Below are 27,258 nucleotides of genomic sequence, written 5' to 3' on the forward strand. Positions count from 1 at the left end.
CACTGAACGTGTGCGCATATGGCCATAAGCCATCACAACGGGAATATAATTCGTATAATAGTAGTAAATGGACAGAAATATGCAAAGAATGTTCAAAATTGCAGTGAGCACAGTTGCTGCACCAATATGTGCCCAAATAGCGGGTAAATCGCCAGCTCGTAAATCACAATGAGAACCATAGCAACCAAGTACCAATCATCGTCCGTCCCCCCCTGTAATATGAAGCCCTGAATTAAGTGTCATTCATTAATAAGACTGGTATACAAGCTAGCACAATGAAGCCAATTGAAAACTGCTGAAAAAGATAGTATGAAGTGAAAATAAAGCCAAAGGACACACTGAGAGCAAGCATTCGCAAAACAGTTTTCACATTTTCAGTTGTAAACCGACCTTCATATCTCGATTTACCCAAGTCAATTCTAGAGGGTATAGCATCTTCGTAGTAAGTGAGAGCACTGCGATTGAGGGGAGCCTTGTACTTTTTAGCAAACTTGAGAGCTTTAAAGATCATTTGGAAGGATTGAGGATGCTTGTTTATAAGCAACTTATTCAAAAGCAAAAAATCGGAGCACAATACAATGCATAACGAAACTACTGACACAAGAGACATGACTTGCAAAGAGCTGTTTCCCTCGCCTGCCCAGCAGTCGGTTAGAACTCTCTTAAATAACGAGTTGATCCAGTTCCCAGCATAGAGACAAGCCACAAACCATACAACGTAACTAGCTACATTAGCCGAATATGCATCAGGCATTTGATCAAGACCTAACTGCAATGAAGTTACCAAAATCATGGCTCGACCAGCAAAATGAATCAACATTAACAAAATTGAAGACGGAGAATACACATGGTCTTCGGCAATGGGTGAATCAACGCAAAGTTGGAGTACGGAGGCCATTATTGAAGCTACAAAGCAAATCAAAACACCAGAAGAAATGTCCACAGCAAAATTAGGAGAGCGCCTTTTGAAGTAATTTTATCCGAGTCCACATAAATCTGTACCTTACTTTATAGCATCACCATCTGGTGAAATTAGGCTCCTCAGTATAAACAACAGGTTGATTGACTGGTAGACCGAGAGTGCCAAGAAATGCATTACTGGATTCAAGAGATATGGCAGCCACCAAGCACATATTCAACAGCAAGGGGAAAAGGACAGAAAAAACAGCTAAAACACCACCCAAAAACTGGCAACCAACTGGCAACCACTCTTATTATGAACATCTTATGTGTATAATTTGCGATACCTTGAAAATGACAATGTATGCGCATCATTTACTATATGAAAGGGTCTACACACTTAATTTTACCGTGTGACACAGTATACAATACTCTGCTATGATTTGAGATAATTGTACAGCAATTAAGAAAGAAAGCATACAGTTAATTGGGAATACTATAGTGATGTCGTGTGAGTACATAGTGATATCACATCATTAGTCTAAAAGGACACGTTGAAAGGTTACTGTATGTATAGTATAGTGATATCACATCATTAGTCTAAAAGAACACTTGAAAGGCAGTATAGGAACATGGAGTACATATAATTATAGTGATTTCACATCATTAGTCTAAAAGGACACGTTGAAAGGTTACTGTATGTATAGTATAGTGATATCACATCATTAGTCTAAAAGAACACTTGAAAGGTTACTGTATATATAGTATAGGAACATGTAGTTGGGCAATGTAGCTAGGCAAAACATGAAGATTAATTTTGTATTGTTTTGGAGTGTGGCAGTCAGTGTGTGTGCAAGTTTCACCACAGTGAGTTATACTAGCTGTAGCATCCACTTATATATAATTATGTGTATGAGTACAGGTGAGAGGTGAATTTATATTATCAGTGAATTTCATCAACTACACCAACCCAACCGGACTGTGTGCTGAATGTGAGACTGAATTGGGAGATGTGACAAGTGCTGACCAGCTAGTACCAGTGTGCTGTGATGAGCTACCATTCATAAACACCAATTGTGACAACACAGGAGAGGGGAGATGTGACACCAGGTTCCGTTGGACCATCAGACAATTTGGTGCTACGCTAGAGACACGAGCCCTTAGTATGCGCTATCCTAACGCTTCTTCCTACTTCTTTACCAACTGTAACAACGCACACGGCACTTCTTGCCCATTCAGTGAAATGAGCACAACATTCGGTCAAGGTCCAACAGCACTACTGGGAGTAACACCCAATCCTCTGCCTGTTTCAAAAACAGATTTTACTGTGTGGATGGTATGTGGTGTTCAATCTTATACCATTTTGATATGATTGAACTTTTTATATATAGGGACGAATCCAGTTTTTCATAGAAGCCGTGGACAGTGGACTCCTGAACATAATAGACAGTCTATTGATTGACCTGGACAGTCTCCAACTTGGAGCAGGCTTCACAGAGGAGATGACATTCACTGGATTCCACAACATATCTCACATGACCATGAGTTTCAGAGTCGAGTGCTCTCCTGGTTTCTGTGGACCTGACTGTTCCACAACACCTCAGAACAATCCACGAGTGGCGACATGTCAAGCTGATGGTACTCTAACATGTACTAACAACCGATTAGACCCTTCACCTCTTGTAGCCTGCAACAACTGCCTCTACAACCTGAATATTACTACTGGCTGCTCCTGCGTACAGACCAACTATGACCCAACCAACAATTGCACAGCCTGTCTTCCTGGGTATGATATTTCCCAAAACTGCTTACAATGTATCAACACGAAATATAATCCTGATGCAAATTGCTCTGTATGCATTATAGGCGTAAGATATGACCCATTTACCAGCTGTTCGTCATGTGTGGACACAAACTTCAATCCTTTTGATGGCTGTACAACATGCTTGGAATTTTACGATTCGCTAAGGAGCTGTACCCAATGTCTACCCAACAGAGATCTATCTACCAACTGCACCCAGTGCCTACCCAACAGAGATCCCTCTACCAACTGCACCCAGTGTCTACCCAACAGAGATACCTCTACCAACTGCACCCAGTGCCTACCCAAAAGAGATCCCTCTACCAACTGCACCCAGTGCCTACCAGGCTGGAACATCACCTCGGACTGTACTAGTTGCCTACTCAACAGAGATCCCTCTACCGACTGTACCCAGTGCCTACCCAACAGAGATCCCTCTACCAACTGTACCCAGTGTCTACCAGGCTGGGACATCACCTCAGACTGTGCTAGTTGCCTACCCAACAGAGACCCAGTCACCAACTGCTCCCTCTGCCTACAACCAGACAGGTTCACTGATACAGACTGCAGTGTGTGTGTGCTCTACCAGGAGGGGACCCAGCAACACTCTGTCAAACATGCTTGGATAACTTTAATCCTACCTGCACTGAGTGTGTGGCTAACTATGATCTGAACACCAAATGTTTGTCTTGTCTACCAGGCTATGATATTAATAGTGTATGTACAATATGCCTTCTAGGACGAAATATATCCACAAGATGTACTACCTGCCTGTCTAGATTCACTGGAAGTAACTGTGAACCTGGTGAGTGCTATACACAACACTATACATGTACACAGTCAACACAGAGTGTGCTTGGCATATAAACAAAAGCATCGATAACCAAAAATAATTACACTTGCTATAGAATCTATAGAAACTTTACTAAGTGTGGGACTGGTGGGTGGTATCGCTGGAGGAGTGGGTGGAGCTTTGCTACTCATCATTCTAGTAATGGCCATGCTCCTACTTACAGTCCGTATCAGAAAGAGTGGTAACCAAGACATCAGTACTGCCACTACTACAGGTGAAGCACTAGACACATGCACTAGCTATGCACTTGCTACATAATGACTTCAGAAATTTTCATCGATGCACGCAGCAATTAGCATTGATCAACACTAGTCTGACTGCTTTAAGCTTTTTAAATCCATGCAGACAAAAAAGTTACAGAAGTCATGGAAATGAGTCAAAACCCCGTGTACATCAGTATGAGTACAGCTGAAACACATACCACGGACCATGAACCCATACAAACATGTCCTAACATACTCAAAGGGATCAATGCTGAGGCTAACCACACCCACCAGTACAAGACTGTGGACACACCCATTGAAATGAATCAGAACCCTGTGTACAATATTGAAGCTGACTATGAGAACAATGATCTGGGACCGACAAGAAATGAGCAGCTACTATGGGGTGTTATCTGTGTCAAAATGACTATGACAATGTACACACGCGTGCATTCATATGCACATTACAATATGCATGTCAACATGCATATGCACGTTACAATATGCATGTCAACATGCATATGCACATACAATAAGCATGTCAACATCCATATGCACGTTACAATATGCATGCATGCAACATGCATATGATCTGAACATTATATACAACATGCATATGCACGTTACAATATGCATGCAACATGCATATGATCTGAACATTACAACATATTGTATGTGCATATGCACATACAATATGCATGTCAACATCCATATGCACGTTACAATATGCATGCATGCAACATGCATATGATCTGAACATTACAACATGCATGCATGTCAACATGCATATAATTATTATACACATTTACAGTATTATGCTGCATGCATGGGATTAATTATTGACAATTATACCTCCAGCAGCATAATTATACACTTACACCCAATAATATGCATATACATGTCCATATAATAATGATTGGTATAGACTGGTTGGCACACACAACATTGATTGTGGATGACTCCTACAAGACTCCAATTTGAGCTGGAAAAGACGCCGCAATAATTAGTTTGTTAGTAGGTGTGACATCTTGACTTGATTGTGCACGTGCGGTAAAGATATAAGCCCACTCCACATGTACCGACTCTTCTTCTTCTTCTTTGTAGCCTCCAATTAATGAAGAGTAGCCCATTGGGCAGACGAAAAAGAATATTGAAATTGGGTATTATAACACGCAGCAAGAGGGTGGAGCTTTAAACCAATGTGCGTGTGAGAAGGAGATCAGCGCGGGTTTGCCTTAGATCTTTGATGAAGAGCAAGAGCCACTCTTGCGCGTGGGCAGCTTTCAGCCAGACAAGGCCTTGCAGGAGATTGTAGAGGGTGTCATGTAGTGCCCTTGGGTCGTGGGGGAGGTGAACACTGACGCAGGTTGGGGCATCCTGCAGGAGAGCATGTCTGCGCGCTGAGAGAGCAGGGCAACTTACTAAAAAGTGTGAAGGCGACACGTGGAGAGTGGGCTTCTAAATATAATCTGCCCTCGTTGGCTACTCTCCAAATCTGGAGGCGAGAAAAATAAGGAAGAAGAAGAAGTACCGGCAGTGTATCAGACTCTATAGCTAGCTAGTTATAGCTGTGATATAAATGGCTGACAAGATTACTCGCGCCAGCGAGATAATATAAATTTATTGTGCTAGTCCTATTATATAATGAGCACTTGCACTTTGACCCAATGACCACATAATCTAGACTCCACCCTTTCTGCCTACAAAATTACAGTGTAATTACTCTCAATATCCGGATACATGCATATTGTGTAATGTGTAAGTATACATGCACATGCATACTAGTAATTATTATTGACTTGATAATTGTGTAACGAGTACATGCATGTTGTAATGTGTATATATTATGTTGGCATGCATGTTGGCATGCATGCATGCATGTTGCATGCATGCATGCATATTGTAAGGTGCATATGCATGTTGCATGCATGCATATTGTAAGGTGCATATGCATGTTGCATGCTAGCCTCGATCCCAGGCCGAGTTTTCGCTTTTATAACGGTTAGGCAAACAACTGGGCCTGGTACTAGTTGTCTGCGCATGCGTCAATCGTTCGTCAGATTCTGACGAATGGATATTCTCGTTCACTTTCGTGACATTTATATTCGTGTACTATCGTGTACTAGAAGTCAGTTCCCGTTTTATTATTATTGGAATCGATTGGAATGGCTCTTAGCTGAAGCTTCTCTCTTCTCTGAAGCTTATTCTGAAGACTGAACAACAAGGGAAGAGGTATAAAGCTTTGTCAAGCTTGTTAAGGTCAAATATTTTTGTGTGGGCCCTATGGCCGGCTATGCTATCAAGTCTTGTTCATGTTTGGCAAGAATGTAGGTAGACTATAGTTTCATCATTAATTAATATGGTGGATCAAGAGATCAAGTGAAGAGTGTGAGCTAGAGAACTTGGTGCTGCCATCATCAGCTCGTCGACAATGACACTATAACTGAGAAATTTAATATGTATAGATCTACACGTATTTAAAATGTCTACTTCTCTGTACAGGAGCAATGGCTAATATCCAGCTATCCCAACAGTGCTCCTCTTGGCTATACTAACTGACGAGACTGGACAGTTTGAGGTAAGGGTTTAACTGTCTTTGGTTTCTTTTAATATTGTCCTATACTCACAGACACAGGACTGGAGTATGACCTGCTCATTCGAGCGTTGCTGGGTAGCTCAGAGACATCAAGAGAATCTACATTTTCTCAAGCAATGAGTTACGAGTTGGGGCCTAGAATCAGAGAAGTCCAGCAGCCTGCTAAATCTTTTTGAAACGTAATTTGAAGGCATTCAATCATCCTGAAGTTGCCCTGGGTCACTGTAATTGTGCTGCAGCACAACTGGCAACTCCCCAGGCCTTTGTGAAGCAGCTCCCTATGTGCATCTTTTGTGTACTCACTCTGTGCATTTTCTGTGTACAAATTTCGATTATTGAATATTTTTGCCCACCACAAATATACAATGAAAATTTGACGCATGCGCAGACAACTAGTACCAGGCCCAGTTGTTCGCCTAACCGTTATAAAAGCGAAAACTCGGCCTGGGATCGAGGCTAGTTGCATGCATATTGTATGTGCATATGCATGTTGGCATGCATATTGTAATGTGCATATGTGTACATTGTCATAGTCATTTTGACACAGAAAACACCCCATAAGCTACCGCCGGAATACAATTATATTCAAGTGTGAAACTATAATACAGCCTATTTCCTTTTATTCTTGCTATTACTTTTCTGCCAATGTGTGTAGAAAAGTCTATGGCATACCGTATAGCGGGTAATTTCGTTGGTGCAAATTTTCGTACAAATTATTCTTTTCGTACAGCTCGGATAGTGACGTTGAATTTATTGCGGTAAATAATTTCGTAGTTTTAATTTTTGTATTTAATATGAAATATTCCGCTATACGGTGACAATTTACACATTCCTATGACATCACGTATGACATCATATCGAGTGCACTATCACGGGATTAATTTTATCCACGAGCATCATGTAACTGATAATTATGCTACTACAGAACTTCCGTGGCCATTCTTAGACTTTTAGCTAATCTGAAGCTATTACTCTATGATGATGATTTAGCATAGAGACAATAAACACCCATAAAAGGTCAATCAACCACCTGCCAATACTGGTGAACCGCAGGTGCTGATGCCTCGGTGGAGGCGCCAAAGCTTTTAAATTATGGCAATGAAGCTACAGTACTAGCAGACTATTTAAATACACACATGTACAACTATACGTTACACACGCAGAGAATGGTGGAAAAGAGTAGGAAAAGATCGACCATGATTGTTGCTAAAAAGGGTCTCAAATCCATAATTGTTAATGGGTGCAAGCTAATCGCTTTGCAGCTTTTTTATTTATCTCGCGAGCACAGCCGTCAGAAGGGGGAAGGACATCTGGTAGAAGTGGCCGCTTTTCCATGGGCCCATTTCGGAATGTTGTAGCATCAATCAGATTGCCGATTTCTAATAATTGGATGTGGTTTTACATAACCTGTAGAAACGCTATACAGCTAGATTTAGAAGCCTAGAAGCTAGATTAAAATATTAAGCTGCTGTTATTAGTGCCACGAAGTTCAAGTAAGAGCTTCTTCTAGTCATGTTTTCTTGGATTAAAATAATGCTTTGTTCTCAAGTTAGTACTAGAACGCGAGCTATAGTGGTAGCTGCAAGAGTCATAAACCTGCAGCTATTAATAAGTATCGACTTTAAAAACTTTCAGCATCCTTTTTATGATCGATCATTTTCCACTCTTTGCACCATGAAAATGTAGAATTGTAAATTGTACTGTTAGTTTAATGTTAGTCTGTTATAGTACTGTAGCTTCATTGCCGTAAACTTTGGCGCCTACACCGAGGCATCAACACCCGCGGTGCTTCCATTTGATCAAAAATGGTATTATGAATACTTAGTATTATGATCAATGCTTACGTACACATCCAATTACATAATACATCTACATGTATGAAGTTCGACATTTCCAACTCAACCTACGGAAGTGATTACACTCACACCTTGTCATCACTATTACTAAATGCTCAGTCCCTAACTAGTATACCAGAAACTGAGAATGACAACGGAAACTCAAATTAACTCTAATGCTGTACACAGAGTGAATGCACGTACCACCTTCATGCCGATGTAAAGAGTGTCCTTGTACTGTTGCCCGTGCTCCTCAAACTCAAAGGAACCGTTGTAGCCAACACTCCAGCTACCGCTATTATAAACTGGTGGTGCATGGGGAGGGAGGGGAAAAAGTATAAATATTGGTAAACCTTAATGTTACTATTATCCGGGTATATGAATTTTAGCGAATTTGTAATAACGCTAAATTCAACCTTAAAGCGACACTTTGGAAGCCAGAGGTCGCTTCTTTTGGAGGTTGAAAAATTATATTGAAGTCCTGGTCGCATATTTAAAGGGTCGCATCTAATTAGAGGTAACTTTACAGAGTCTACTTGCCTCGATTTCAGGCTGCTTAAAAACACTGATTTTCCAGTGGGCTACAATCGAGGCTAGGGAGTGGCTACATTTAGAATGCGACATTAAAAAATAATTGTCAACGCAGCTGTCGCTATTTTTAGAGGTCAGAAAATTGCAGAAGCTCCTGGATGTCGCATATTTGGAGGGTCGCCTTAAATCGAGGTCTTACGGTAATTATCTGATATGTAGCTATGCGGGTAATGAATACTACAATGGCACCGTACATTACAATAACTATGACCAGCTATCTTACTGTCTAAAAGATCGGAGTTGACTACTACACACGCTTTTCTAGTATAGAGAACAGACAGATTAAGCCACTATATAATTATATGTACAGACAGACAGCTCTTTGAAATATCATTTACAAGAAGCTCCATGCATGCATGCACCACAACCCTAAGCAAACCATGGCTCACCTTTCCTAGTAGAGGGTGGACATCAAAGAATAACCTTCCTGAATGTACCAGCTAGATGGCGTATTCACCAAAGTGGGTCTCATCTCACCTATACAGTGCATGTGTGGAAAATTTATGTAACCTGACTCTGTGATAAATCACTAATTGTTCTATGCAATTTATTGAGTAATACAACTTCCTTGCACAGTCTATAGCCGAATATAAATATACGCATTCTCAGTAAGGGGGACAGTATAAAATAGAATGTGCCATGTAGCGTAAGTCCGACTTATGCTACATGGCACATTCTATTTTATACAGTCTAGTTGCTATGGACGCCAGAGGGATGACAGGCAGTCCAACATAGTAGGCCGCATCCAGGTCATCTAACAAAGAGCTATACACAATTGTGTGAGAAGGACGGTATTTATACCAGGTCCAGACGGAGTCTTTGTCGCAGGGTGATGGAGTGATTGACTCTGAGGTTCTCTCTTTCTTCAGGGGATGCCATATAGAGATGGTTGCCTGGGGGTAGGTATATTACTTGCAAGGGTTGTGAACTTAGTTGTGTTGAAGTTTGACTTCGCTTGCAGATCAGCTTTCACAGAATTATTCAGGAGAGATGTTGGCTTTTTCTATGGCTTTTGCATGCAGCAGCCTTTCTAATACTAGCCGCAGCTAATACCTTCAACAACAACTTTTGGGGAAATAAATTGTAGCCAATGGTATCAACACTTCAATCTTGAGCATTTAGGTATATACAACTACCCACCTATTGTGGTATTCTACTCTCTAGACTGGATGTGCACTGTGAGAGTCACGATTATTAATTATGTCTCGGTGATCTTGCATGTGTTAGACTAGTCTGTTAGTTGTGCTGTGTTAATGCCATCCCATCACAGAATGATCAAGATTTTTTATTTTGTGCATGTGCGTTCATGTTTGCCAGTTGCACAAAAAGAGGGGAAAAATTATCCTTTTTTTGCTCCCCATTATCTTGAAAAACGTGCCTATTATTATTCTGACATAATTATACAAAAGACGTTATACGGTAGGCCATCACTGACGAATGTCCTGGCCCCCCTGCATGATTTAAGTGCAATAAATTAATAGGACTGGTATACAAGCTGGCACAATGAAACCAATTGAAAACATAATTATGGTTTCTTAAACATGATATCACTGATCTATAATATATACTTCCATATATAAATAATTATAGCTGTTAAATGATATGATTGTCAGAAGCGAGATATTTTTCAAAGGCATCTTCCACCCACCTGTATGGAGTAGCTATATCTCTCATCTTGTACCAGCAGCTCAATTGTGCACAGACAAACTCAATGGCAGAAGTTAGCAGGATCACTTTTAGAGGGGCTGAGATCAGAGAATGCATGATCCAAAACCAGTCCGAGTCGTAAGGATCTGTTAGCTCTCTGTGATAGTCTAGACCTGAGACCACTAATGAGATATACCATTTACAACTATCGTAAGAAATGAGGCAAATCCGATTTTCTTCAAAATGGAAGGTATAATGGGCACTGCAAATGGATAAAATGAGAAACTCATAGATTGCTATAAAACCAACCACCCAGAGCGACGTTTCATAGGAGAATGACCAGATCATGACATCTGTACAATTTTGGGAAGCCAATATATCGTGGATTCAATCTTTCACATACAATAACTGCTGAAAAAGATAGTATGAAGTGAAAATAAAGCCGAAGGACACACTGAGAGCAAGCATTCGCAAAACATTTTCAACTTCCTCAGTCGTAAACGGACCTCCATATCTCGATTTACCCAAGTCAATTCTAGAGGGTATAGCATCTTCGTAGTAAGTGAGAGCACTGCGATTGAGGGGAGCCACTTTTTAGCAAACTTAAGAACTTTGAAGGAAGGATTGAGGAAGCTTGTTTTAAAATAAGCAACTTATTCACAAGTAAAAAATCGGAGCACAACACAACACATAACGAAATTACTGACACTAGAGACAGGATTTGCAATGGGGTGTTTCCCTCGCCTACCCAGCAGTCGGTTAGAACATAACGAGTGGATACCGTTCCCAGCATAGAGACAAGCCATAAACCATACAACGTAACTTGTCACATTAGCCGAAGATGCATCAGGCATTTGATCAAAACCTAACTGCAATGAAATTACCAAAATCATGGCTCGACCAGCAAAACTTAATCTACATTAACAAAATTGAAGGTGGAGCATACACATGGTCTTTGGCAATGGGTGAATCGACGCAAAGTTGGAGTACAGAGGCCATTATTGAAGCTACAAAGTCAATCAAAACACCAGCTCTCACCGTAGTAAAGTTTCCACATGTGGCACTCATGCATGTGTCACAACTATTACATATACATGTATGCTTTAAACAATGAAATCACAAGATCACAGATAATAATGATAATAATAACAAACGATGCTTTACTACATAGTATGTGCATACGTTAACTTATAAATGCCTATATAGTACGCAGTACACTGTTCTAATGGCTGACTAAGCATGTCCTCACCTAAGTACATTCAACTGCAAGGGAAAAAGACAACAACAAAAAGTCAAAGCACCACCCAAAACCTATTACAGTAAGTAGCAAATACAGTACATTAGCTATAATCTCCAGCAGCAAACCTACCATGAAAATGAAAATTTTCACGAAAAAAAAAATTTGTTTGAGGATAGAGGTTCAAATGACCACACCCCTAGAGCATAGAGACTGGAAGTAAAAAATGCAAAATTTCGAAGTTGGGGCACGAAATGTTAACGCTATTTGGTATTTTACTGTACAAGCGTCAACGATTGGATAATTTAGGCAGGAAGTGGTGTAAAACTCACAATATCATCAATTTTCAAGATGCTCCGGACAGTCTCTGAGGCCAGCTGTATGGCTGAAGTGGACACTAACAGAGGCTGCACCACATTCTCCTCAAGAATATCAGTTATGGTGCCCTATAGGGAAACAACAACTGATATTAAAGACATAAGGCATAATACCGTAAACACTCAGAGCTAATATTTCGCAGATTGCTCAAACTAAATTAGGATAGAGGTTCAAATGACCACAATCCTACAGTTCAATACTGGAAGCAAACAATGAGTCGAGAGGTTTAAGGCCAATCCGCGAAAACCATTATTTTTTGCTTTTCGAAAATAAAGCGGCTATGCGGTATATACCAGCCTAATAGGGTGCCTATGCAACAGTGAATTATAAGATCATAGTTTCGAGACCATAAAAAAGAACTACATGTAGACAATCTTCTATGACTTGAGAAAATGATGTGAACTTTAACAAGCCTCAAACAGATGCCTAAACCGTGTCAATATAGCAAGTTTCTGGAAAGGTTTCAACCATTGAGTTCTAGATTGAACCTGCTGGATACTTGCAGGAAAACACTCCACGTAACGCCTCCGTAGCAAGAAAAGAATTATTACACTCAGTTGAAATCAATATTTTTAGTTTAGATAGTGGCATGGCCCACACAAGTAATAAATACACATATTGCCGTCTTACGTGCAATGTCACGTACTGTATACTGTACTCTGGTGGGTAATGCACTAAAGTTCATGCAAACACCAGGAGCACATTCAAAAACCTACTACAGTAGAACATTGATTATCCGGTTCTCCATATCCAGCTAGGCAATTTTCTCTACGATAGGGTCAAAGTTAAACTAATAACCAGAAAATGGTTGCACTCCTTAATGCGTATGCACTTACGCGATTATGCAGACGATCACGTGCATTAAATTCGCACTTTTGTTTATCAATTAAGTGGGTGGATCAAGGTATGGTTTATCCATTCACATAAGGCCTGCTTTTGGAACCAAGGTGTCTGGATAATCAAGGTTTGTACTGTATACACCTCTACAGTACAAACATGCAGTGTCACTCACCTTCCTCACGTTGATCCCGGCCGTCTTCTCCCCATTAGCATGCCTCTTCCTGAGCTCAGTAACCACACTAATAGGGTTGAGACCAGCATTCTCTGCCAGAGTGTAGGGGATCACCTCCATTGCATCGGCAAACCCACGGACACAGTAGGCCTCCATCCCACTCAGAGTCTGAGAGTACTCCATTAGACGCAGGGCCACCTCCGTCTCAGGAGCACCCCCACCTGCAATCAGAGCCCTGCACACATGATAAGAGAAAAATTATTAGGGAGATATGGACACCCTGATCATACAGTAATTTGAATGGACAATAATAGTGGAACCTTATAGATTCTAACTATCCCAAGGGAGCCCCAAACTGTGCCAGTACAGCAAGATTCAATGTATTGCCCACATGATTGTAGACAATACTTTTATGACTCGAGAGTACTGATGAATCTCTCAAGTCTCAAACAGCAGTCTTCATCTGTTGTAGCAAGATTCAAGAAAGGCAAAACCACAGTGGTCTAGATAATGCCTGCTGGATACTTGCACAGCATACCAAATACACACACTAATCAAACACAATTATTAGGAGTGGCTTAATAATAAAAATACACCAACAAAGGAAGTACAGAACTGCACCTTGTTTTGACGAGGCACCTGATGACACAGAGGGCGTCATGAATGGAGCGGCCAGCTTCTTCCAGCACAAGCTTGTTAGAACCTCGCACGCACACACTCACAGTCTTTGCAGTAGACACCATGCCGGTGATCTAGGCACAAATTAATGAGACCACATGAAACTCATAAGAACACTAAGTAGTGTACTACCGTACCCTCACAAAAATAAACTCATCCCATTTGAAGTTTTTGCACAAGGGTATCTTGACTCTAAAATACATGCAAACAGAACGAAGAGTGTGAGCATGCGCATGTAGTCCCACTAAAACGAAACAACCGGAAACAAAAGGCTAGACATTTCAGACTGAGTCTACGTCTTACAATCGATTCTACGACACAAGGATTTTAGTTCGCATTCACACAGGAACTGCTTACGTCTGCAATTCCTATACATTGTTTGTACTTTACGAGACTAAATGATAAACACTCCACAAGTTTTCCTCATTACTCAAATATACTTACCTTGACAATTTTGCTGGTTCCCATCGGAATCTCCTCGACAAGAGCGGCACTGGCAAGGTGCTCGGGGAGAAAATGGTCCAGACTGGCTACTGGTCGGCAGCCCAGGGTCTACAAAGGAAAGTACATAACATTACCAATGTAGCCAGTAACTTTGACTAGGAACGTCAAGAACAGGCAAGACAAGCTCTTTAACATTATCAAACATTAATTGAAGTACATGTAAACAATTTCTCTGAAAGCTATCAAGGGTGGTAAAAGGGTGAAATTGAGAGTGGGCAGGTACACGTTGAGATATTGGACTGCCCACCTCGATCTCTATATGACTAATAAACTGTGTGGACATGCAATCTTCCCCTAAATACGTACATTGAAGAACATGTACACAATTTCTCTGAAAGCTATCAATCTACACTCTAAACTAAAATATGTACTGACTGTCCGTATGTAACTCTTAGATATATCAAGCACAGAGATAAAGTGATGGTGACCTCCCCTCCTTCACAAAGGCACGGTATATTACTACCCCTCACTCACCCTGCAAATGAACTCCACGTCTGTTCTCTCAATGTCCTGGACCACGAGGATCTTCATCTTGGCCAGGAAGTGCAAGGCCATCTCATTGGTAGCATCTCTGTAAAGGACAAAATACACTGAAACCTTTAAGAGAAGACACTTTAGGTAGTTATTGGTTATTATTGAGCACCCTGGTCTCGGGGGTGTAAGTATGCCACACATTTTATTTACTTTTTGCAATTAATATTAAAGCAGTATACTGCCCGTTTATAGATGTACATGTAGTGTACTGTTTTTACAAGTACATTGTAGACAATACTTTTATGACTCGAGAGTACTGATGAACCTCTCAAGTCTCAAACAGCAGCCTTCATTTGTTGTAGCAAGATTCAAGAAAGGAAAAACCACAGTGGTCTAGATAATGCCTGCTGGATACTTGCACTGTATACCAAAACATAATTATAATGGAAGGCAGTCAGCTCAACATATCAATATGATCGCAAACAAAGGACGATGGTGCACTTCTACAAAGTAAAGCCGTCTATAGAGTTATGAGCCATACTCAACAGACACTCAGTTTTACTCCATTATGATCGGTAAGGATGACTGCTACACGCATGAAAACTCCCTAAGTTAAATAAAAGCTAAAGAGAAACACACACACACACAGACACAGACCAACTCTTGAAGACACATACCTGAGAATGGACTTCTGGATGAGCAGCACGTTGCAGCCTGCCTTAATCTTCTTGCAGATGTTGAGAATGTACTGTCTCTCTTCTTTGAGGATGCGGTCCATCTGAGAATAGTCTGACACTATCACCTGGTTCTCCATCTGCAAACATAATCGTTGCCGTAGTTACAGTGACACAATACATGCAGAATATCAGACTAATTGTGCTAGAGCCAGAATAAAATGTTCCATTGCCAATCTCAGACACCAAAGCAGGCAACAAAATTAATTGCTGATTTTTACCATAGAAAACGCCTATTAATTTTGGCTAGGCATTGAAACAATAGAGTACAATTTGACCATCTCGTCTTTACATAAAAATTTCTCCTAGTGTTAAAACGGATGCTCCATACTCGAGTTAAGGCCCACTAGAGTATACCTAGCAAAAACGCAAACAAAAATTCAGGCCTTGGCCACTTAGCTAGCGTAGGCAGCATACTCACGTCTGTCTTTGCACGGTGGTGAGATACAAAACTGAATGAGTCCTATCTTACACGAGTGACCCCTCCAGCCAAGTGAGAGGCCTTCTATAGTCCCTCTACCAGCTCAGTGTCCTCAACTGTACCTCTGCAGGAAAAAGAATGGCATTTAGAACTTAGTCACTGCAAAGAAAAGTAATGCATGGCTACTACTGCAAGGCAATGGATTCGTTATGCACAAGGGTATTTCATATTTAATAACAACTACACAAGGATTGTAACTGCACATTGTGTATACTCAATGCTATAAGCACTTAGGTGTATGCAAGCCACAGTAGAGTGGCCATTTACACTCCACGCTAACTATACTTGTGTGGAGTACATGTAAATTTTTTGTGCAGTGTATTTGCAGCATCATGAACTACGTGTAATGTGTAACTTACCCCAGTTTCCTCACAAGTTTAATATTGTTGAGGTCGACATTGGTAGCAGTGGCGGGGTCGATCACCTTAAGTACAGCATCCACCAAGAGTGGAGCCAGCAAGCTGGAGTACTGGGACACCACCTGCACACCAGTGTATGTGAATGGGGAGAGAGAAGAGGGGGTGTTGATGATGGGCAACTGGTACAATAGCAGAAGAGGGGGAGATATAGTTGTAAAGGAAACCGTACTATGAATGGGAAAGTGTGACGCAAGTGCACTTTTCTATGAGCATACGTCAACATGTATAAGACCTTAGAGTTGAGTGAAGTGGTGGCGCTCTTGAGGAGGGACTCACGGTCGTCAAGGGTAACTGGGGTCGACATCTCAGTGAGGACCTCGGTGGCTTTGACAGCTGCCTTCTGGAACGAGTCGGAAATTGTTGTGGGGTGGATACCTGTAAAATGGAGCAAGAATTGTTAAAGGGTGCCATACAGAGGGGAAAAGGGGGGATACCCCCCCCCTCAAAATGTGCATTCATGTACTAGTATAATGTCCATAGCTGGGGTATTGAAATAACAGTTGACCTTTTTTTTAACAAAATTTTCTGGTTACTTTTCTTATTTCCCCCCTCTACTTCAAAATCCTGTATGACACCCTGTTTATGCTCTCTGTGATCCGGCACAGGGATAAAATGTTTGAGGCCACACTACAGAACACCCCATTAAGATACCTTTCTCCAGCAAGTTCTGACTGGTGTTGAGCAGGCTTCCTGCAATGACCACCACAGAGGTAGTTCCGTCGCCAGCCTCAATGTCTTGTGCCTTGGAGAGCTCCACCAGCTGAGCAGTGTGGTTGTGTGTGGGTGGGAGAGTAATACTGTCACTGAGCACAGGCTAAGCATACGTAAAGGAATACAGCTCATAAATTTCTTTATTTCACTTTCGTTTATTGTTAATATTTTCTTTAAAAGGAAATTAATAGACATTATCTACATGTAGCCAATATAAATTTTATCACATTGATAATAATTATAATAATATAAAACAAAAAAAACCAGTTCAATTGCGTTCATTCTCTTCATTCTCTGAGAGGTATCGGTCATAGGCATCCTCCACCCATTTTTGAGGGGTGGCTATGTCGTCTCTCACTCTCCTCTTGTACCAGCGGGCCAGGAGGCAGTACAACACAAACCCAGCAAGACTTAACAAAGCAGCCAGTCCAGTATACAGTATCACTATCCACGGGTGAGTTGATTTAAGATCATAAAGTACTTCGAATAATATTTGAGCTAAAATATATGTGAATACATCTATACACCACACATAGCCGAGCAGGAGGCCTCTCATATTGTAGGGCGACTGGGCACACACAAACTCCATAGCAGAAGTCAGTAGCGAGATAATAAGAGCGGCCACGACAATAGAGTGAGCATACGCCAACACTATGTGGATAGGTTGGTTGCTCACATAGTAGTAGATACTCAGAAGTACACACACAAAGTTCACGATGAAGATTGCAAAGGCTATAAGGCCAATTCGTCGTATGGAGCTTAGAAATATATGACAGATCAGAGGGTACATGAATAGCTCATAAACTACTACTAGAACAATACACCACAGGTCCCATTGATAAGTGAAGTAGGTCAGTACAGTTGTGGTACAGTTAGAGGCTCCATCGAAATGCAGCTCATAATCAAAGAGAGCAAAAATGTTCAGAAACATATGAAAAGCGACAAGGATTATCCACATAGGTGAGGTAAGAGCTAAAACTCGAAAGAGAGTTTTCACATTTTCAACTTGCTCTGTAGTGAACGGTCCACCATACCTTGACTTGCTCACGTCCATTCTTGAAGGAATGTCTTCCTCCCAGTATGTGAGAGCACTGCGATTGAGAGGAGCCTTGTGTTGCTTAGCAAACTTGAGAACTCGATAAATAATTTTCAGAAACTGCGGTGACTTTGGTTCAATTATCAGCCATTTTGGAGTTATAAAAACATCAGAAATGAGAACAATAGACATGCAAATCACTGGAAACAAGCTAAAAACAAGAGCATACTCCGACCCAATACACTGAAGACCAACATTTAAAGAAACTTCGGCTAACCAAAACCCACCAAATACAGAAGCGACAAACCAGGCAATGAAACTGGTAATGTTCGTTGATGAAGACTCAGGCATCTGATCCAGACCAACTTGAGGCAACGTCACTGGAATTATGGCACTACTGCCATGCCCAATAAACTTGACTATAGTAGTTAGTGCAATTGCCAGGCTAGCATCGATGTCAACGGCATTTTCAACAACAAACAGAAAAGATTGAAGCAAAGCTGTCACAAACATTAAAACCATCCCCATCTTAGCAACACGGTACTGCCCTAAATATGTGTCCGCCAGCCAACCAAAAAAGACGGCACTGAACGGCCACAGGATATAAGGGACAACACTAACAATCACACTGCCCTCCACTTCAGACACACCAACGTACTTATAGGTCATAGCATTGATCATTACAGAGAGAAAGAAGTTCCAGACGAGAACTAACAGGGCTGACTTGGAAGAAAATTTTCTCCATCTGGGCTTGAGGCATTTCCTGTAGTTTGGCTTAAGCTGCTGAATACATACAGGTGGTTCAAATTCTTCAGATATGCTAGCCAAATTTTCAGACATGTTAAAGTTTTAGTTGTCTTTACAGATAGGCTACATTCGTCAATAAGCGACTGATTAGCACGTGCCACTACACATATTGTTCGAGTGAAACAATGGTAGACAATGTTTTTAACAACTTATGCGACTGTATGTACAATACACCACAAAAACATTGTCAAATGCCCCAAGGATATATACATATACCATTGTATTCCTGCAGTACACATACAGTTATTATATTGTTCTCCAGTTAGAAATGTATGTAGACAACTTATTTTTGGAATTTCAAATATGTTTAATGTACACGTATATATATAACGTAATACAATAATCAGTAAGTGCTAAAATACAAATCAATTTGGGAGATATCTGTCGTAGGTTTCCTCGACCAAAGTATGAACACTGACTATGTCATCTCTTTCTCTCCTCTTGTACCAGCGAGCAAGTAGACAAAACAGTACAAGCCCAACCAAAGCCACTGCAAAAGTCACGGATGAGTAGATCAACAGGACAAGCGACAAGCTATCTTTAGAGAATGAGAAGGAGTTTATCTCATAATTAATCAGAAAGGCTATTGAAACAGAAGATGTGAAAATAGACCAATAATGACCCTGCAAAAGACAGTGCATATTATAAGGTGACTGAGCACAAAGAAACTCCATTAAAGAAGGATATAGTATCAAAGTAACGATAGCTACACTCAAAGCATGGATGCAGGCTAGTGCAATGTGAATATCATGGTAGTAATAGAAGTACACACAGATCAATATGCAGAAGAAGGAGGTAATCACAATAAGCAGGAAAGACACACCAATACGTCGGATTGAGCTTGGAGTCAAGTGTCCAAATAGTGGGAAAATAACGAGCTCATGCACCACAAGGAACATAGCAGCAAGCAAATTCGGGTTATATGTGAAAAACTTAATTAAATGTGAGTGGCAGTGTTGGCTCTCTGTTGCATTCGCACCAATGCCAGGAAGAAATGGCTCAGGTTCTAACACATCTAAAATGCTCGATTGCATTTGGAATGATAACAAGCTCAGCCATATAGGTATAGTCAGAACTATCATCCTTAAAATGGTTTTCACATCTTCAACTTGCTCTACTGTAAATGGTCCACCATACTTTGTCTTCCCCAGATCTAGTCTAGAAGGTATACCTTCTTCCCAGTATGTAAAGGAACTGCGATTAGTAGGAGATTTGTGTTTTGCAGCATACTTCAAGACACAATAGATTGTCTTCATAGACTGTGGACATTTTGGTTCAATAATAAGCCATTTTGGAGTGAGGAAAAAGTCCGAGATGAGAACAATTGACATGCTAACTACAGATAACAAGCTCCAAACTGTTGCAAAATCACTTCCGAAGCAAAACGAGCTCGTGGTAGAATAGAACTCACTAAACCACATACCAAAAAGATAAGAAATGACAAACCATGTTAAGAAACAGGTTATGTTGGAGGCTGAGCTGGCAGGCATTTGATCCAGACCAAGTTGTGGCACAGTGACCAGTATAGCTGCACTACCATATCCTAGAGACAAAGTAAACGTTACTATCCCAATACTCAAACTATGTGGGAAATCCACAATGGACAAATGTTTGTTTATCACCAATATACACTGCAAAATGGAAGTTACAAACAATAGTATGAATGCAATCTTCGCCGATCGGTATCGCCCAATAAAGTTAGCAGCAATGTAGCCAGTAAGCAAAGCCACAATGACAAATATGACTTCAGGTACAATAATGAAAATCGGGTCATCGTGTAAATTAAGCAGCATCGTAAGATTGTCCAAAGATCCATACACAGAGTTGACTAGAACAGTCCAAATGAGCACTAACACAGCTGCCTTTGAAGAGATCTTTCGTGCTCTGCATTTAGGCTTAAGGTAATGTCTGCGCCTTAGGATAACGTTTTCTGTCACAGGTTGCTTGATTGAAATGTTTTCTTCTGTTAGAGAATTCACTGTACCTGGCTCAGTATCATAAGTAAGAGCCCTGGACGCAAAAACCACACGCTTTGTTGATGACTTTTCTACATAATACTCAGAAGTACTCATACTCAAACTTGGGTGCGCCATATCAACAGTTACAGAGTTACTTTCTTATTTACTATACAGAAAATAAAAGCAGAGCTTGGAGGATATGTGCATGTGACTAGCCAAATATAGGAACTCACAATCAGTATTAATTATAAACAATACCCTTCCTGACCACTACACTCCTGGGTTCTAAGAACCCTACTACACATACTCCAACTATCACATAGCATTACAATAGGATGAGTTCAAGGCATTGGCATACACAATATTGTGCAACCTTTACATGTAGATCAAAGAGTACTACGAGTACATACATTGTAGCTGTGACCACAAGGGCTTTAACCCATGAGCAAAAGCCACAGGCAGTGCTTTAACATGTCAACAGCCACAAACAGAATAATAAAAGATTCTTTGTTCGATAATTAGGGAGAGTCTGAACTTGAAGACATTGAAGTGCATGAATTGAATGTAGCAGATCCAAATGAGCAGTTCGATTGTAGTTGCTGCTGTGAACTGTAGGTAGGAGCCGTGATTGTATATATATATATATACACTTTGTAGCAAGGCCAGGGGAGCAGAAATTCCAACAACTCGGTAACAAACTTAAGTAGGCTCTTTCTTTTAGCCTTTGTTTTAAGTCAGTGAAAAACCTCGGTTTTTCTTGCTTGTCACGCTCTCTTTCGGGATCTAGCACTAGAGGTGGCAGCTCGTCTAGAGCCCAGCATTTCATTCAGTCATCCTAGCTAGCTAACTTTTCTCAGCTGCACGGTTGCTATCTGACGTCAATGGTTGCCAATGGATGTAGGTAAGGAAGTGACACAAATTACCACACGCAGTTGGGACGTATCAAGATTAATAGCACGATGTCCGAGGGCGCGTAGCCTCGTACCTGTGCATCTAACACGGGAATTAATTAGTATGTGATACCACACATATTGTTCGAGTGAAACAATGGCACACAATGTCTTCTAACAACTTAAGTGACTGCATGTACAATACACCACGAAAACATTGTCAAGAGCCCCAAGGATACAACCAACCTGCTGATCGCTGAAATATCAATCACTGCTACCTTACCCCAGATGAGCAGTAAAAGATCCAGAAGATCACCTACACGCCAGACTCTTGTTCAATCGAGGAAGATAAGTCTCATCTCCAAAGATCTAGGAGAAACCTTAGTAGAGATTTTAAATTAAGTGCATTGATCAATGTTGTACAGTTTGGAGTGAGGAAGAAGTCCCTTGATGGGGCCAGTAGCTATCTCTGAAACTGCTGATTAGACAGAAAAATAGCGCCGACTCAGATATTTACACTTCTTACTTATTCTGTTCGCATGTGATCTCAACTTCCTTCCAACCTCCTCTGATGATCTATTTTTCCCATTTTTAACCCCACCCAGTCACACCCAAAAAACTTGTGAACTCCCTAACAAAATGGGCGGAAGGTGAAAAGGATTCTTGATGTTTGGAACTGCAGGATGACACTTAATGAGGTTGATACCAGCGTACACCCTCGGCTATACCGACAAATAATGTCTCAAAGAGTACTCAAGCCTTAAAAGTGCCAAAAATAAGGCGAGGGGCACATCTAGTTCGAACCATAGGTAAGGGGGCATGCCCAAATATGGGTGCTTTACGAAATACTTTGATTTTAGCATAGATAGAAATGAGAGGGATTGGAAACGAAAACGTTTGCATGAAACACTCCGTTATAGGGCGTGGCTAAAACTACATTTATAGTCAGCATGCTCATTACCTGTCTTGACTACCCTACAATGTGCTGTACATAGAAAATTGATCACTGTTTAACGTTGCTAAAAAGACAATCTACGTAGCTCTAAAAGGTCGACTAAGCCACTCAACCACATCACCTAACAAATTAAAGCACCTGATGCCTCGATGGAGGTGCCAAAGCTACATAACATAAAGCTACTAATAGCTTTTATACACATAAACATTTGTTGCCCAGTGAGTGGGCAGATCAAAGCAATCCAGTGCTCAGTATATGGCATGTTGCATCACTGCCATGGATACCATATATTGCACTGGATTATATGCACTTGCACTGTGTGTAAATGCAGTAGATTTAGATATCCATTTGGAACTTATGCCCCACCATCTAACCCAATACTCATTTGGTCCCTTTTATAGGCTACTACATGTATATACTCTTAATAGTTTTAGTGGTATAAGAAAACCTAATATGGAATTCAGCAAACTTATGAATACACTAAATTCCTTCAAAACACATGTCTTTTATTACGACTTATATGACCAGTCAGACGAGTTTAATGTCATTGGGCAACAAGTTAGTTATTGCAGGCGCCCTCGTTAACTAATACTTAATTTTGCTGTATGCAGGCAGAATCTAGAATCACAGGAAAACTCAATGAGTGGGTAATGATGACCATGATTGTTATTAAAAACGATAGATTCCAAAAGTTCAAGTCTAAAATTCAATGGCTGCATCAGCAGAGCCTTGCAGCTCTCTTCTCACTCCCAATAGCTAGCGTTCTAGTGCAGAGCTAACTACTAAGTAGAATAGCAACACTTGGTGAACAAGTTTGTTATGTATATACTCATCTGAAAAAGCTACAATAGCATTCCAAGTAAGCATAACTCGAGAACGAAGCAATATTTTGCAAATCCATAAATTAAAATCCAAATGACTAGAAGCCTGTAGAAACTCTTTATTGATCCTTGAGCAGCTGTAGTAGTCTTTATAGACACACCGACACACTACCGTATACTTTGCTTGCGCATGCCAACCGAGGCATAATAAACGAAGGTGTGGTAGGTCAAGGCCCGTGGTGTGTTTTAAAGCAGTTTGAAGGACTATACTGCAAACATTTATGAACAGTACAGCTTATGCAAACATTTATACAGTACAGCTTATCCATAGCATGAAGACATTCTATGTATATTGCACTCAGTTAAGAGACATAATAATCAAGTCAAGCAATGTCCTTTGCTGTTTTGACTTCACAGGAGGGAAGGAGAAAAGTTAACAAAGAGTAATTCAAGCTAAACTCAACAATAACGCAACCTTGTACACAGGGGGCCTGGTCGTTTCCAATCCCTGTCTTTTTCTATCTATGATTTTAGCAACTTTGTGTGCTCTCTGTGACATTTCTGATGGACGCAGTGCAGGGCATTACGACGCATTAACGCGTCAATGGCAGGTTAAGAGTTAAACTGGGAAACAGGCAAACTGCTGCTACAGAGCTAGTTCTGTCAGGTCTCAGAGCATGGAACTTGAGATTTTTCAGATTAGCTGACTCCAGAGGAGGTACGACATCCCCGAGTCTTAAAGACCCACATTCCTTATTATATCCGTAACCTAGATCAAACAGTGCACAAATCAGACTTCTACATCTGACTCAGAACTACTCATACTCAGCCTTGGATCCACCATAGTTTCACTATAATGTAAAAATCGAGAGCTTTGAGGATCTGCATGTGACTAGCCAAATATAGGAAGTCACAATCAGTATCGACTATAAACAATATCCTTCCTGACCACAATACTCCTCGGGTTCTCAATACAACGAATGCACCTACTCCAATGATATAGCATTATAATAGGCTCGGGTTCAAGGCATGGCATACACAGAATTGTGAAACTTCTAAGACGGAAAAAATCGTGAGTACTACAAGTACATAGCTATGACCACAAGGACTTTAACCAATGAACAAAAGCCACAATTAGTGCAGGGTCTGGCATTGGAGGTGGCGTCAACCCCAACTTGTAGGGACTGTTAGGGTTCCATTCAGTTATCGTACTTGCTCATTGTACATGTGACTCATATTACGTATAACTATTATGCGTACTTATAGTGCACATGATAATTATATCTACTACATAAGCGGCTACTGTGACACCACACATATTGTTCGAGTGAAACAATGTTTTCAACAACTTATGTGACTGTATGTACAATACACCACGAAAACATTGTCAAATGCTCTAAGGATATACAGTGGCAACCATTGTATTCCGGCACTGTTTATGGTTCGGTAGATAGAAATGTATGTAGCCAATTATGTAAAATATTAACAAAATATTCAAAGCAAACGTATAATTAAACAAAAATACTAGCCAGTAGGCACTAGAATACAGATCTATTTGAGATATATCTGTCGTAGACGTCCTCAACCAAAGTATGAACGCTGACTATGTCATCTCTTTCTCTCCTCTTGTACCAGCGAGCAAGTAAACAAAACAGTACAAGCCCAATCAAAGCCACCACAGTAGCCACAGATGAGTAGATCAACATGACATGCGCTAAACTATCTTTATGGAATGAAAAGGTACTTATCAGTAATGTTATAAAACTAGAAGAACTGACAATACACCACACATAGCCCTGCAAAACACCGCGCATATTGTAAGGTGACTGAGCAGAAACAAACTCCATTAAAGAAGGATATAGTATAGAAAGGACGATAGCTTCACTCAAAACATGGATGTAGGCTAGTGCAATGTGAACATGATTGTAGAAATAGAAGTACACACAGATCAATACGCAGAAGAAGGAAGCGATCACAATTAACAGGAAAGATACGCCAATACGTCGGATTGAGCTTGGAGTTAAGTGTCCAAATGGTGGGAAAATAACGAGCTCATGGACCACAAGGAACACAGCAGAAAACAAATTCTGGTCATATGTGAAAAACTTAATTAAATGTGAGTGGCAGTGTTGGCTCTCTGTTGCATTCGCACCATTGCCAGGAAGAAATGGCTCAGGTTCTAACACATCTAAAATGCTCAATTGCATTTGGAATGATACAAAGCTCAGCCATAAGGGTGCAGTGAGAGCTAAAATTCGTAAGAGAGTTTTCACATCTTTAACTTGCTCTACTGTAAATGGTCCACCATATTTTGTCTTCCCCAGGTCTAGTCTAGAAGGTATGTCTTCCTCCCAGTATGTGAGAGCACTGCGATTAGTAGGGGCCTTGTGTTTTGCAGCATACTTTAATACACGATAGATCGTCTTTATAGACTGTGGAGATTTTGGTTCAATAATAAGCCATTTTGGAGTGAGGAAAAAGTCAGAGATGAGAACAATTGACATGCTAACTACAAATAACAAGCTCCAAACTGTCTCAAAAACACTTCCGAAACAAACTGAGCCCGTGGTAGTGGTATAAGAGAACAAACTGATCCAAATACCCAAAAAATAAGAAGCGATAAACCATGATATGAAACTAGTGATGCTGGAGACTGAATTGTCAGTCATTTGATCAAGACCAATTTGCGATAGGGTGACCAATAGAATAGCTGCACTACCGTATCCTAGAGATAAAGTGAACGTTACTAACCCAATTCTCAAACCAAGTGGGTACTCCATGATGAACTGTCTGACTATCACCAATATACACTGCAGAATGGAAGTTACAAACAATAGTATGAATGCAATCTTCACTGATCGGTATCGTCCAATAAAGTTATCGGCAATGTAGTCTGAAAGTAATAACACAAGGACAAATATGACCCAAGGCACAATAGCAGAAATCGGGTCATCGCTCAAATGAAACAGTATCATAAGATTGCTCAAATATCCAAATATAGAGCTGACTAAAACATTCCAAATGAGCACTAATACAGCTGCCTTTGAAGAAATCTTCCGTACTCTGCATTTAGGCTTGAGGTACTGACTGCACCTTAGGATCATGTCCTCTGCCACGGGTTGCTTGATTAAACACTTTTCTTCTCTAAGAGAATTCAATGTACCTGGCTCAGTATCATTGGTTAAATCTCTGGACACAAAAACCACACGCTTTGTTGGTGAGCCCTCTACATCAGACTCAGAACTAATCATACTTAGTCTTGAGTCCGCCAAATCAAAAGTTATAAGAGTTACTTTCTGTCATTTGCTAATACAAGAACTTTAAAGATATGCATGTGACTAGCCAAATATAGGAACTCACTATCAGTATCAATTATAAACAATACCCTTCCTGACCACAATCCAACTGTTCATAGCATTATACCGTATAGCGCGAAATTTTGCGAATGGCCTCTGCACATAATTATAGTTCTGCAGATAGTTAGAATGTATGTAGCCAATTATGGAAAATATCAACAAAATAATTATGTTCAAAGCAAATGTAAACAAAAATACTTGCCAGTACGTGCTAGAATACAGATCTATTTGAGATATATCTGTCGTAAACGTCCTCAACTAAAGTATGAACGCTGGTATGTCATCTCTTTCTCTCCTCTTGTACCAGCGGGCAAGTAGACAAAACAGTACAAGCCCAACCAAAGCCACTGCAAAAGTCACGAATGAGTAGATCAACAGGAC

General features: G+C 40.5%; 4 protein-coding genes and 1 pseudogene across 4 annotated transcripts in view; 1 reads left to right on the forward strand and 4 right to left on the reverse strand.

Annotated features, from left to right (window-relative positions):
• Window positions 1–9,793, reverse strand: part of LOC135348896 (T-complex protein 1 subunit delta-like) — a 35,852-nt gene extending 26,059 nt beyond the window's left edge. Inside the window, exon 1 of the mRNA XM_064547277.1 lies at window positions 9,581–9,793. The gene's annotated coding sequence lies outside the window, so the exon portion shown is untranslated. The remainder of the gene's footprint in view (window positions 1–9,580) is intronic.
• Window positions 1–27,258, reverse strand: part of LOC135348841 (T-complex protein 1 subunit delta-like) — a 56,413-nt pseudogene that overhangs the window by 11,019 nt on the left and 18,136 nt on the right.
• LOC135348842 (uncharacterized) lies at window positions 1,637–3,768 on the forward strand. Its single transcript, XM_064547198.1, has 4 exons — window positions 1,637–1,767; window positions 1,823–2,236; window positions 2,292–3,506; window positions 3,610–3,768. Exons 1-3 carry the CDS (start codon window positions 1,705–1,707, stop codon window positions 3,372–3,374), a joined length of 1,560 nt encoding a protein of 519 aa, XP_064403268.1. The 5' UTR covers window positions 1,637–1,704; the 3' UTR covers window positions 3,375–3,506; window positions 3,610–3,768.
• LOC135348916 (T-complex protein 1 subunit delta-like) lies at window positions 11,546–15,523 on the reverse strand. Its single transcript, XM_064547307.1, has 7 exons — window positions 15,387–15,523; window positions 14,710–14,806; window positions 14,176–14,283; window positions 13,675–13,805; window positions 13,054–13,288; window positions 11,996–12,109; window positions 11,546–11,689 (listed from the first exon to the last, which is right to left on the reverse strand). Exons 1-7 carry the CDS (start codon window positions 15,521–15,523, stop codon window positions 11,672–11,674), a joined length of 840 nt encoding a protein of 279 aa, XP_064403377.1. The 3' UTR covers window positions 11,546–11,671.
• LOC135348837 (solute carrier family 15 member 3-like) lies at window positions 17,143–21,033 on the reverse strand. Its single transcript, XM_064547194.1, has one exon. It carries the CDS (start codon window positions 18,928–18,930, stop codon window positions 17,323–17,325), a length of 1,608 nt encoding a protein of 535 aa, XP_064403264.1. The 5' UTR covers window positions 18,931–21,033; the 3' UTR covers window positions 17,143–17,322.

Source organism: Halichondria panicea, chromosome 15, assembly GCF_963675165.1.
Source record: "Halichondria panicea chromosome 15, odHalPani1.1, whole genome shotgun sequence".
NCBI classification, from domain to species: Eukaryota; Metazoa; Porifera; class Demospongiae; order Suberitida; family Halichondriidae; genus Halichondria; species Halichondria panicea.

Excerpts from the sequence above, each read along its gene's own strand:
- LOC135348916 (XM_064547307.1), bottom strand. The coding sequence starts at position 15,523 with ATGGAGAACCAGGTGATAGTGTCAGACTATTCTCAGATGGACCGCATC. Across the intron at positions 13,806-14,175 it reads GAACCAGCAAAATTGTCAAG|ATCACCGGCATGGTGTCTAC; the intron begins GTAAGTATATTT and ends ATTTGTGCCTAG. Across the intron at positions 12,110-13,053 it reads CCGGGATCAACGTGAGGAAG|GGCACCATAACTGATATTCT; the intron begins GTGAGTGACACT and ends GTTTCCCTATAG.
- LOC135348837 (XM_064547194.1), bottom strand. The coding sequence starts at position 18,930 with ATGTCTGAAAATTTGGCTAGCATATCTGAAGAATTTGAACCACCTGTA.
- LOC135348842 (XM_064547198.1), top strand. The coding sequence starts at position 1,705 with ATGAAGATTAATTTTGTATTGTTTTGGAGTGTGGCAGTCAGTGTGTGT. Across the intron at positions 1,768-1,822 it reads TGTGTGCAAGTTTCACCACA|GTGAGAGGTGAATTTATATT; the intron begins GTGAGTTATACT and ends GTATGAGTACAG. Across the intron at positions 2,237-2,291 it reads CAGATTTTACTGTGTGGATG|GGACGAATCCAGTTTTTCAT; the intron begins GTATGTGGTGTT and ends TTTTATATATAG.